Source organism: Schistocerca cancellata, chromosome 1 (assembly GCF_023864275.1).
Source record: "Schistocerca cancellata isolate TAMUIC-IGC-003103 chromosome 1, iqSchCanc2.1, whole genome shotgun sequence".
NCBI lineage: Eukaryota > Metazoa > Arthropoda > Insecta > Orthoptera > Acrididae > Schistocerca > Schistocerca cancellata.
This window is the reverse complement of record NC_064626.1, coordinates 1,267,367,725-1,267,381,495: the sequence shown is the minus strand read 5'-3', so window position 1 is coordinate 1,267,381,495 and position 13,771 is coordinate 1,267,367,725. Positions and strand designations below refer to the sequence as shown.

At 43.0% G+C, this 13,771-nt stretch overlaps 1 protein-coding gene across 1 annotated transcript in view; it reads right to left on the bottom strand.

Moving 5' to 3' along the window:
* LOC126094953 (Down syndrome cell adhesion molecule-like protein Dscam2) overlaps positions 1 to 13,771 on the bottom strand; it is an 890,199-nt gene that overhangs the window by 159,754 nt on the left and 716,674 nt on the right. Inside the window, exons 17-19 of the mRNA XM_049909611.1 lie at positions 6,455 to 6,596; positions 4,914 to 5,062; positions 238 to 448 (exon numbers count right to left, since the gene is read on the bottom strand). Of these exons, the coding sequence (XP_049765568.1) occupies positions 238 to 448; positions 4,914 to 5,062; positions 6,455 to 6,596 (502 nt within the window). The remainder of the gene's footprint in view (positions 1 to 237; positions 449 to 4,913; positions 5,063 to 6,454; positions 6,597 to 13,771) is intronic.

Sequence of the window (13,771 nt, the reverse complement as noted above, 5' to 3'; positions counted from 1 at the left end):
ATTGTTATTTTTTGTGACAATTTGTTTTATAAAAAGTGTAGGTCCAGAGACAGAAAGCTTGTATCAGATAAAGTTAAGTAGCTTAACATTGTCTATTACAGATTTTTAATAATTCTATTGCAACGACCAAGGCATTGTCAATATTTGATTATGTGGGCTTTAATTGTTATTCCTTTGATTTACTGGATTTCTTAGGTTGTCTGGGTCGTCGCTTATCACTGTGTTATAAGTACTCACTTCTTACTTGTTAAATCAGCACCTGAAGATGGGATGGAGATGTTAACGGTTCCAGCATGTTGCCAATCATCCATGAGGCTGGTGGCTTTCTTATACTGTATAAGGTATCCCATTAAGGTGCTGTGTCCATCGAAAGGAGGGTGCCAGGTCAGGCGAACTGACCTACTGTTCACTTCAACCACTTCAACGTCCAATGGTGGATCAGGAGGTTCTACAAAAGAGAGTAAGAAGGTTGCCAATAATCATTAATTTAACAAACTTAAAGCAACAAAGGCTGTCTCTTAAAGCATATCAGTAATATTTCTTTCATTTCAGAAATATTTTCAACAAACATCAAACAATGAAAAGTAAAAGCATATCATGAATAGTATGATGCTTGACAAAGAAAATAATAAACCAGTAACATAGTTACCTGGTTACTCTTAACTAACAGAAAGAGAATTCAGGAAATGTAATGTAACTCCTTCAGAAAGAATATGATTTATGTGAATCTCAACAGTGGATTCTAGGGAGAGGAATAAAGATCAAGTTGTTTCAGACCGCCCAAAGCAAGTCCTTAATGTTAAACATCATGAAAACCTAAACAAAGGGGTACTGCTAAATTTACCTTAAGTTTTTGATTTGGTTGTCGATCATCTGTTGTGTGAATTTGAATTGTTAAGTTGTTCCATTAGTTGTGCACAACTAGTTGATTCCATACGTTTTTACCAGGCAACAGAGAGTAAAAATAGCATGAAAATGACTTTTCCTCACATTGTAAAATAAATATTGGGCCTCTCAGGGGTCATTACTATATCGTCTATTATTTATAAAACTCCCAGAGTATCATATCAAGAATCAGAGGCAGTTTCAGGGTTGATTTTAAATAATACTTGTCATTTTATTCAAGTACACAATACAGGTAAATTAGGGAGAACAACCTCTTTGATTACAGAAGCAGTGCTGTTGGTGGATTGGTAATAAATGCCGGGTTGGCATGATGTGTGGCTCTAGAGATACAAGAACAATAACAATGTACAATATAATCTTAGAAACAAGGGGCTACTGCACTGAGGAACAAAGTTTTTCAAAGTATGGACAAATGTCCATCTAAGTTGAGAAAACATTTAGAACTATTGAAATGAATATGGTATAAATATCATGTTTAAGTGTACTATGATATTGAAACACTAGTATGTGGTTACTTCCCAAGTGTGGAGAAAAAAACACAAAAGATGGTGTGCAGTTTAGAGAATTTTAGTTTCTACAAATAAGTATTGTTTAAAATAAAAACTATGACAATATATGAAAGGAAATATTTGCATATAGACAGTCATGGAAAGCAGTTTTTAATGAATTTAAAATGCTGACTTATCCAGATAACTACTGTACAGTTTCTGAAACGGCATTTCAAAACTCCATATAGACCCAAGTTCATTATTTGAAATAGAAATTGCCTTTAAAGTCAAGTGCATGAAAAGGCTCTACATAAAAAATACTGCATGCTCCTAAAATAATAGTCAGTAAATTGGTTGAGGAAAGCAGAGACACACAAAAAGAAGCTGATATAAAAAGTATTCAATTGCTGCTATCTAATTGTCTTTGTTGGAAAGCGGTACAAAGTTACTTAATTATTTATAGTGAAAACTTCTCATATTTAAAAAAAAATAGATGTATATAGTTATACTAAGTCAAGTGGCAAACATTATCACAATAATAGAAAATAAATTAAATGTGAAGAAACCTATGTTGATGGATATGACCCATACAAGATCAGTATACAAAACAGAAAAACTTCGTGTAGTGTTCTCTAACCATGAAGTACAGATACATATTTACTAATTTAAAAATGATCTCCATATTTATTCAAATATTTATGTATTATTTACAATTACTGTACTTCTGTAATGAACATATTCTGTATCACTATATAAAACTAACCAATGTAAAACAGTTGTTATAATAACGTAACAAACTAAAATCTAGTGGTTGTGGACGAAATGTGAAAGTGATGGGGGAAGAATGGCTATACTGGATAGTAGAGCTTTTAGGAGTATATCCTGTTGACTGATTTTCGCTACATACGAGAGGTCCAACTTTAATTGTGGTAAATAAAAATGTAAACGTCGTGTGACTGACCACTCAGCTACTGGGGGCAGAAATTTTTATTTACAGCTTATAGAAAATAGGTAAATGTCTCAAAGTTTTAGTGTCCTTCAGAGTAGTCACCAGAATTGTGTATAACCAGTTGTCAGTGATGTGGAACTCGTAGGATAGTTTTAGCAGCGCCAGTTGTGTTGGTAGCGGTCTATTCCCCGAATCTCTGTAACAGTTCTGAAACGAATGCCAAGAAGTGCTTCCCTCATCTTAGGAATCAACTTGAAATCACAAGGACTTAAGTCCTGGGACTGTGGTGGATTGCAGGCTGTGTTCCAAAAATGAACAGCTTAGAGATAGAAGCGGTGACACTTTCTGCACGATCCGCCCATCATTTTGTAGGACAATGCCGGGTCCCGTGTGGCACCAACTTGCGGCTGATTTGGTCGATCGATGGGGCTTGATTCCTGAGGTGAAGGAACCACTTTATGGCATTAGTTTCAGAACTGTCACAGAGATTTGTCAGGCAGTAGACCGCCCCACTCGATGTATCAACACATCTGGCACTGCTAAATGTGTCCTACAACTTCCACGTTGCTGGTAAGGGGTTATAAAATGGCTCTAAGCAGTATGGGACTTAACATCTGAGGTCATCAGTCGCCTAGACTTAGAACTACTTAAACCTAACTAACTTAAGGACGTCAGACACATCCATGCCCGAGGCAGGATTCGAACCTGCGATCGTAGCAGCAGAGCGGTTCCGGACTGAAGCGCCTAGAACCACTCGACCACAGCGGATGGCTGCAAGGGGTTGTACACAATGCTGGTGACTACTCTCAAGGATGGTAAAACTTCGAAACATCTGTCTGCATTGTATAAGTTGTAAATAACTGTTTGCCACTCTCAAAGTTCCAACCCTCGTAAATAAACCGATACCATGATCAATGAGACATTAGAAATAATTCCTGGAATAGCGTTTTCTGTCTTAAAATTTAATTATAATTTGTGTTGCGTCAGTGGCAAAAAATTAGCTAAGCCCATTGTTTTATTTCTTAATATCAGATTTGATGTGCACTTAAGTAATATCATCATAAACATTGTTACGTTAGATGCACGCAAAAGAGGCAGCAATATAGAAAACTCATGTATTCATTACCTAATGTGTATGTAGCGACTTCAGCTCGCAGGTCAATCCATACGTATCTGTTGGCAAAATTTTCACGAAAATTTTCTGTCGTACCACGTCATAACGCAAAAAAAGGACCCACGCTGGAGCAACGAACTCTTCGGCTACGGTTACAGCGGCCGTTTACTGTATATAATGATCATCAGTAGAAGGCCACCGTAAACTTTGCGAAACTTTGGTTGCTCGAGCATAGTTTTTATTTATTTATTTATTTATTTATTTTTGCAGTACGACGCGACACGATGCTCAGAAAACTTGTATGTCTACTGAATAACCACGAAAGCCTACGAAATTAACTTGGTAACATGATGAATGACTAATGCCAGAATGATTGTGCTCTCTAGCAGAAACAGATCACCCATCACTTGCCGTAGTGCAACCAGCTGACTGTGTGCAGTCAGTTACGTGTAAGAATCAGTAAGACGGTCTTTGTGCTAATAGTACATATTTAACTCGTTTGTACTACTGTCTAATAGAGAGACTTAACATTAGCTGACGTGCATCGTTGACTGAGTACCCGCGTGTACGATATTACGTAAAGTGTGGTGTCACCGCCAGACACCACACTTGCTAGGTGGTAGATTTAAATCGGTCGCGGTCCATTGGTACATGTCGGACCCGCGTGTCGCCACTGTCAGTAATTGCAGACCGAGCGCCACCACACGGCAGGTCTAGAGAGACTTACTAGCACTCGCCCCAGTTGTACGGACGACTTTGCTAGCGACTACACTGACGAAGCCTTTCTCTCATTTGCCGAGAGATAGTTAGAATAGCCTTCAGCTAAGTCCATGGCTACGACCTAGCAAGGCGCCATTAACCATTTCTAGGGGGAGTCTCACTTGTATCATCAAGAATGCTGTATACAAATGATGGATTAAAGTTAAGTATTCCAGCAGCTACGTACTTTTCTTTATAGCATTCATTACGTATCCTGTTTCAGACCTAACGCAAGCCTGCGTGAGTTTACGCGTGCATTTCGGCCTCCCCTCTCATTGTGTCTAGGCTGTCTTGTCTAGACACAACATAAAGGTAAATCATTATTATTGTGGTATTATGGAGCACAGAAAGGTGGTAAATATCCCTTTAAATTACTCTGACTAAAAGAATCGTTCATAATTTTAATTTTAACTTAATCTCCAGATTTGTCAAAAGCTAGTGAATGCAGATAAGTCACACTGTCACAGCTACTGCTCACTAGCATCTGGATGAGATGGTTTAATGGATCTCCTTTTGGAAAGTTCAGAACCTTTCCATTAGAACGGAAACCATTATAGTGGTATGGAGCTGTTGACAATGTCTGAGTCAGTGAAGTCTTTACCTATTTAAAAGTTCTGTGTGAAATATTTCATTACGTTTAAGAAGTCTGGTCTGTAATGGTAAGTAACTCAGGACGCATGGATGTAACAGCCGTTACCTTGGACAGCCAAGCGGACCAGCAACTCGCTGTGGCCGAAGACGTTCCCCGCTTCACACACGTAGAGGCCGGAGTCCTGCCTGTCTGCCTGGTCGATCACCAGCTGAGCCTGCAGGCCCGTGGCCGTCTTCATTTCTGACATGCTGAGTCTGCCAGCAGTCAAAGAGAATTTTGTCAGTGCGCAGGCACTGAGGAAACTTTTCAGACTAACGAAGCAACAAAATGAAACATATGGCATCGAAGGTAATCAATATATTTTGAAGAAGTGGAGCCGCACAGCTCTTATAAATATTTGAAAATGTCATACTACCGCCTTGGGCTGCTGTTAATATTCTTTACTTGTACAACCAGTTTCAGTCTAACCATTATCAGGTTCATAAAAGTATTCACAGCACCATGTTAAGCGAAATATAGAATCACTGTGGTTGGATGATAAAACCATGATCATATGGTGATATAAATAATATCGTCAATCTAAAAAAAACTGTGCTAGGTAGTGTACTCACTTATATTATAACTGAAATCGGTGTTAGCACCGATTCATACCACATCTGACGTTAATGATTTTATATTTCGTCTGACTGTGAATACTTTTATCAACCTGATGAGGGTCAGACGGCTGAAACTGGTAGTGCAAGTAAAGAATTTTACGAGTAGCCCAAGGCGGTAATATTAGCTTTTTCAGAAGGTCATCAGTTATCAGTTTAAACCGAGACTACATGATGTTTAAATACTCAGTGGTTCATTTGATGATGGAGGTTTCCTTTAACTGTTACTATGTTGTTTGACAGTTTATCACGTGAACCTTTGTAGCTAACTGTAGTACAATTTTATTAATAGCAATGATGAAAGAATATATAGTTTTAATTGTATTTAGGTTTTTTAAACTGGTTTAGAACCGTTTAAAATTATGATAATAACGTTAGTGGTATTGGTTTATAGAATATATTCAATACAGACTGTGAGGCAGCTCAGACAGGGGAACCAAAAGTATCCATAATGAGTCAATAAATCAAAGTATGAATTTCGCTGCCAATATAGCAAATTTTCTGACTGACACATATAATTTTTACTGCCTTCTAGCAGCTGAATTATGTCAGCGGCATTTTTTTTACTTAATTGGTACTGTACGATCTTTCTGTGGTACTGGAAAAAACCTTCAAAGAGATCTTCAGCGAAATAATATGCGTGAAATTTGATCAAGTGGTAACAAGATAACAGCACTGCTTAACAATGTCTCGCCTTCAGGTGAAGTGAAATATAAACGCCTGCCCCATCGTGTACATTTTAGACATTACCCTGTAGTACTTGAGAAGAGACAGACATCCATATATTCAATTGTTATAAATATTTTTGGTGGTCCTGCAGTAGCTGTCTCAACCTGTGTATATTTGTGAGCGCATGTGCGTATGTGTATTTTGATACAAAAAGGATAAACAACATGGATGATCGTTATTGCGAAATTTTTTACATAATTAAATTACAGTTATGCGAGTCTGTCCCGTCATAAAGATTTAGTACGCCTTTCCACATGGACTTACCTGTAACTGTGGTGCAGACGCTGCCCCCTGAACAACCAGTTGACTTGTATGGGGTGGTCTCCTCTGACGTCACATTTCAGCGTCACCTGCTGACCGCGGCGGGCTGTCACATTCTTCTCCATCACGTCAAACCTCACCGGTTCTGGACAGGAAAGCAATCGCGTTACAAACACAGTAATTACAGGCTAACTTCTGAACGAGTAATAGACTACCTGACAAGGTGTCCGGAAACCTGTCAGTGCACATTATTATACGGTGTACCCATCCTTCACCTCTTTGACGGATTGAACTCTACTGTGGCACTTTCAGTGAGATATCGGAATGTCCGTGGAAGTTTGGTAGCCCATTCTTGCTTAAGGGGCTCCGGAAAGGCTCAAAATCATGAAAAGTTCAATTTTTACTTTTTTGCGTTTTCTGAATCTGCAGACTACTACCTTTTAATAGATACATAATTTATTCAATTCCGAAGACTACAACTATTTTTAAATTTTTTTTGAAATGTGTTCTACATGGGCGGGACCCACTGTGGCGCTGTTAAACTGCTGTCAAATGGTGTTATTATTAACGTCCGTGTTCATCAGGTAAATTTTAGTGATGCGAGATAAAGTATGTGTTGTGGCTAACCTGTGATGGTTCAATATATATCGCTGGTGTGATTATCGATTGTTTCATGTTTATTTACTCGAAACCCCAATGAAAGTGTAAATAGTGTTATATGGTCGAGAATCCCCAAGACTGTATTTGTTGGAATAGAAACACTTCACTTTGGTGTGTATGATGCTGTTGCGACTTTCAATGATGGTAACATTGTAAGGTGCAAGGTATTTAGAAATATGGGAATGAAGATAGGTTCTAACATGGTACGAGCGATGCTTGCTTTAGACGAGGAACGCCTTCGGGCTGCAGACAGGGCTGTAAAGAGTCTAGAAATACAAGCAAGAGTAAACAGGAGGAGGAACAAGAGGAAGCTGGAGGAGGAGTTTGCAGAGGATGAAGATAATCCATCCTATGGACCTGGAATGCACTAAAAAGTTAATCCAATCTTTGCCGCTAGATTCCCAAAACTTTTATTTTCTCATACTAATTACATGTTTTCTAAGGATCTTCGAAACATATTTGTTTCAAACTTTCAGTAAATGTTACACAGTACCTTCTGCATAATTTAACACAGCCTTTTTCCAAAAAAACTGTATATTTTTGAATATATAAATAAAAATTGCAAAAAATGTTGTGAATTTTCATTACAATTGAAAAAAATCATCTTTAATAACTGAACTAAAATTTTGTAAAATCCCTGTGTTAAGTTGTAGCCCATATTCCAATAAATAATCTGTAAAAAGTTCAACTTCCTACCTCAAATACTTTGTGAGGAAAGATGAAATTTATGAGCGTTATTTTAACATTGCAAGTATAGGGCGTTCCAGAGCCCCTTAAGAGCTGGAACCAGAGGAGGCAGTTATGTCAGACACTGGGGTATCGGTCGAAGAAGAAGTTCTAATTCATTCCGAAGGTGTTCGGTTGGGCTGAGGTCTGGGAAAGAAATTCCATTCCAGGAATCTTATTCTCCAGGAACTATTGCGTAACAGGCGCTCCACTGTGAAGTGCTACGTTGTCAAGCAGATACAAACAATAGTCGTCTCTGAATTGTTCCTCTGCTCTGCGCAGAACACAATTCCGTAAAATGCGTGTACTTCCTCCCGCATTCAGCATTTTCTTATGCGCAGTAAGAGGACCACACCGCAGATCGTGGTAGCGTTCTCGCTTCCCGAGCACGGGGTCCCGGGTTCGATTCCCGGCGGGGTCAGGTATTTTCACCTGCCTCGAGATGACTGGGTGTTGTTGTGTCGTCTTCTTCATCATCATTCGTCCCCATTACGGTCGGAGGAAGCAATGGCGAACCACCTCCACTAGGACCTTGCCTAGTACGGCGGTGGCGGTCTTCCACATCATCTCCCTACGCTCTTTCAAGGAGTATGGAACTTCATCATCATCACCCTAACCACAACTAACACTTCCATACCGTAGTACCAACTCTTCCGTATTTCAGTGCTGACACTGCACATGATGCCGGTAACGGTGTCCAGGTGTTCGCCGAACCCAAACTCTCCCTTCGCATCGCTACAGGTTACAGCGTGATTCGTCAATCCGAATCACTCGTTTCCAGCCGTCCACTGTCCAGTGGCGTGGGGCCTTACACCAATTCAAGCTTCGTTTGGCAATGAACATACAAGGTGTTTCAAAAATGACCGGTATATTTGAAACGGTAATAAAAACTAAACGAGCAGCGATAGAAATACACCGTTTGTTGCAATATGCTTGGGACAACAGTACATTTTCAGGCAGACAATCTTTCGAAATTACAGTATTTACAATTGTCAACAACAGATGGCGCTGCGGTCTGGGAAACTCTATAGTACGATATTTTCCACATATCCACCATGCGTAGCAATAATATGGCGTAGTCTCTGAATGAAATTACCCGAAACCTTTGACAACGTGTCTGGCGGAATGGCTTCACATGCAGATGAGATGTACTGCTTCAGTTGTTCAATTGTTTCTGGATTCTGGCGGTACACCTGGTCTTTCACGTGTCGCTACAGAAAGAAGTCACAGGGGTTCATGTCTGGCGAATAGGGAGGCCAATCCACGCCGCCTCCTGTATGTTTCGGATAGCCCAAAGCAATCACACGATCATCGAAATACTCATTCAGGAAATTAAAGAGGTCGGCGGTGCGATGTGGCCGGCCACCATCTTGCATAAACCACGAGGTGTTCGCAGTGTCGTCTAAGGCAGTTCCTACCGCCTCAAATTCACGAAGAATGTCCAGATAGCGAGATGCAGTAATCGTTTCGGATCTGAAAAATGGGCCAATGATTCCTTTGGAAGAAATGGCGGCCCAGACCAGTACTTTTTGAGGATGCAGGGACGATGGGACTGCAACATGGGCTTTTCGGTTCCCCATATGCGCCAGTTCTGTTTATTGACGAAGCCGTCCAGGTAAAAATAAGCTTCGTCAGTGAACCAAATGCTGCCCACATGCATATTGCCGTCGTCAATCCTGTGCACGATATCGTTAGCGAATGTCTCTCGTGCAGCAATGGTAGCGGCGCTGAGGGGTTGCCGCGTTTGAATTTTGTATGGATAGAGGTGTAAACTCTGGCGCACGAGACGATACGTGGACGTTGGCGTCATTTGGACCGCAGCTGCAACACGGCGAACGGAAACCCGAGGCCGCTGTCGGATCACCTGCTGCACTAGCTGTGCGTTGCCCTCTGTGGTTGCCGTACGCAGTCGCCCTACCTTTCCAGCACGTTCATCCGTCACGTTCCCAGTCCGTTAAAATTTTTCAAACAGATCCTTTATTGTATCGCTTTTCGGTCCTTTGGTTACATTAAACCTCCGTTGAAAACTTCGTCTTGTTGCAACAACACTGTGTTCTAGGCGGTGGAATTCCAACACCAGAAAAATCCTCTGTTGTAAGGAATAAACCATGTTGTCTACAGCACACTTGCACATTGTGAACAGCACACGCTTACAGCAGAAAGACGACGTACAGAATGGCGCACCCACAGACTGCGTTGTCTTCTGTATCTTTCACATCACTTGCAGCGCCATCTGTTGTTGAAAATTGTAACTACTGTAATTTCGAAAGTTTGTCCGCCTGAAAAAGTACTGTTGTCCCAAGCATATTGCAACAAACGGTGTATTTCTATCGCTGCTCGTTTAGTTTTTATTGCCGTTTCAAATATACCGGTCAATTTTGAAAAACCCTGTAGAAATGTGTGGCTTGCAAGGAGCAGCCCGACCATTCTGCTCCCCTCTTTTTGACACCCTGCGCGCATTGTGCTACCTTGACTGCTGGTAGCACACGAGTGGTCCTTCCGCTGATTTCATTCGATGTCTCACGATCACTGTCCGCAATGCTCGACGATCCCTGTCCGTAAGTTCGTGATGTCTGCCTAGTTTTGGTTTGGCTGTGAGTGTTGCTTCACGTTTCATCTTCACTATCACACCACCAACAGTCGATTTGGACAGTTTTAGAACTGTTGAAATATTCCTGATGCATTTTTTACTCCGATGACATCTAATGGCTAGTCCATGTTCGAAGTCACTGAGCTCTCCAGGCTAAACCAGTGTTTCACTACCTTCTCTACCAATTACATCATCTCCTACCCCCCCTTACACTCGCGGATGCATCTCCTGTGTCATCTACCGGTCAATTACGTATTACTCACATTGTGTGGGAACGCTTGACCAGGTAGTGTACCAGAAGGTCTTCATGTACCTATTGGAGCTATTGTGTATGAGTACTTTGAGGCTTTGTTAGATCTTATTGCATATATTGAAAAAGATGCCTACACAGTACAGTTTTCATGTATTAGCCGAAGTGTGTACAATTAAAGGCTTTTCATCTTTCTTCGGCAACGTCGACACTCTGAGGACCTAACTAAACGACACTGACAAACTTTAACGAGTTGTACAGGATGTCCGTAAACGTCATCTAGCGACGCTACACAGTGTCGAAGTTATAGGCCAATTTACAGCGGAGCAGTCGAAGCAAGAGGTCGACTCCTACTCCGAGATGAGGTGGTCCCGGCCTGGACAACGAGCGGCGAAACCGTTCGCGAATCGCAACGCAACATGTGAGCAGCAAATGCTCGCCAAAAGTGAAGGGACGGGTTGCTGTTTCAAGTAAAGGCGGTCAGAAGCGCGCTGTGGAAAACAGCAGCGCTGCAGGCCGTGCCTGGACGACCTCGTTGGAGGGCGCGTCTCACCCGGCGCGAACTCCTGCAGCAGCCACGGCGTCCATCGTGGACAGACTCCAGTCCTTGGCAGAGGAACAGAGACCGGCCGGACCAATGGCCGCAAATCCAGCTACAACCTACGAAGAGACAAGACCCGTCATTTGCCTCCTGTCACCGTGCGATCGAACGAAAGCCACCTCCGGTCGTCATTGAAGTGAGGATTGTGGTGTCACCGCCAGACACCACACTTGCTAGGTGGTAGCTTTTAAATCGGCCGCGGTCCGCTAGTATACGACGGACCCGCGTGTCGCCACTGTCAGTGATGGCAGACCGAGCGCCGCCACACGGCAGGTCTAGAGAGACGTACTAGCACTCGCCCCAGTTGTATAGCCGACTTAGCGAGCAATGGTTCACTGACAAATACGCTCTCATTTGCCGAGACGATAGTTAGCATAGCCTTCACCTACGTCTGTTGCTACGACCTAGCAAGGCGCCATTACCAATTGATGGAGATTGCACTTATGCATATTCAAGACCTATGTTCTCCAATTATGGAATAAAGTTAAGTATTACTTCAACGACGTACTTTATTTCCTATATTAATAACCTTGTAATGTTCCAGACCTCACGCCAGTCTGCGTGAGCTTATCGCGTGCATTTCGGCCTCCTCTAACTACAAGGTGTTGGCACTTCTGCCAACACTTCAAGGATCGTTCTATAAAGTCTCCGTGTAGCGTCTCAAAGAGAGGTAATAGCGATCCACGCCGTGAGGTATGCAGGAAAGGGAATGGAGAGATGTCCAGAAGGTGCCGAGCAGGCGGTAACACTCACTGCCGCCGTAAACGCGTGCCACCGTTCCGGAAAAACTGACCAAGGCAGTGTTCAGGGGCTCCCCCACCGCGCGGCTGTTGAACGCATTTCGGGTCTGGCGTGTGTTCGGTGGCCCGCATCGAGTCACCCAAGAAGCACAAAGCTCTCTTCTCGCCACAATTAGTGAGGAGAGCCGGAAGTTGTGCTGGGTAACGTAGGTCAGAGTTGAGCTGCTGAAGTACAAGAGGAGCTCACCTCAATGCTTCCGCTGCCAAAGGGTGGGACATGAGGCACGCCACCGCCCTTTCCTCGAGGCGTGCGTGAAATGCACGGGCGAACACGCGTGGTCGAAATGCCCGCTGCTGAAAAAAATGGTTCAAATGGCTCTGAGCACTATGGGACTTAACATCTATGGTCATCAGTCCCCTATAACTTAGAACTAGTTAAACCTAACTATCCTAAGGACAGCACACAACACCCAGCCATCACGAGGCAGAGAAAATCCCTGACCCCGCCCGGGAACCCAGGCGTGGGAAGCGAGAACGCTACCGCCCGACCACGAGATGCGGGCAAACTCGCTGCCGAAGACGCGTCCGCCGAGATGTCAAAACTGCAGGGCAACCGCGTTGCGAGCAACTGTGGCTGGAAGGCGTCTGTGGCGGCTTGCATACGCGGGGTGCCGTTGGAGAGGGGGGCTGTAGACTCCGCACTACGACCGTGTGCAGGGACGCTGCCAGTGATTGGGCCGGCCGAAATGCTGGCACACTACCGATGCCGGCCACTACAGTCTGGAACCGCACGACCGCTACGGTCGCAGGTTCGAATCCTGCCTCGGGCATGGATGTGTGTGATGTCCTTAGGTTAGTTAGGTTTAAGTAGTTCTAAGTTCTAGGGGACTTATGACCACAGCAGTTGAGTCCCATAGTGCTCAGAGCCATTTGAACCATTTTTGATACCGGCCACAACCGCCCCCACTCCAGGAGGCCACTGAACCCGGCGGGCGAGGTTTCGAAAGCGTGTCGGAACCAACGAGACATTGTAGTAGCGAGGTGACTCTCCTCCCATCCCCCCTCCCCCGCCCCTTCGCACAGGGTGAAAATGCGTGGCCTAGCAGATCACCAGCACGTGCAGCAGCAGTAGAAACGATGCAACCGACGTTCGCACCACGGCAGCACCACAGTACGCTCGCTGCAACGGCCACTGTCACTCGCCTTCCAGTACTCGGCAAGGTCTCGCGCTTCGCAGAGACGATGCTGCAGGCGACCGACACCACGATGAGCGCTTCGCAGGCAGCCACACCGGCTATTCCACAGCCGGCGCCTTAAGGGGCTCCGGAGCGCCCTATACTTGCAATGTTAAAATAACGCTTATAAATTACAAAGTATTTGAGGTAGGAAGTTGAACTTTTTACAGATTATTTATTGGAATATGGACTACAACTTAACACAGGGATTTTACAAAATTTTAGTTCAGTTATTAAAGATGATTTTTTTTTCAATTGTAATGAAAATTCACAACATTTTTTTGCAATTTTTTATTTATATATTCAAAAATATACAGTTTTTTGGAAAAAGGCTGTGTTAAATTATGCAGAAGGTACTGTGTAACATTTACTGAAAGTTTGAAACAAATATGTTTGGAAGATCCTTAGAAAACATGTAATTAGTATGAGAAAATAAAAGTTTTGGGAATCGAGCGACAAAGATTGGATTAACTTTTTAGTGCATGGATTATCTTCATCCTCTGCAAACTCCTCCTCCA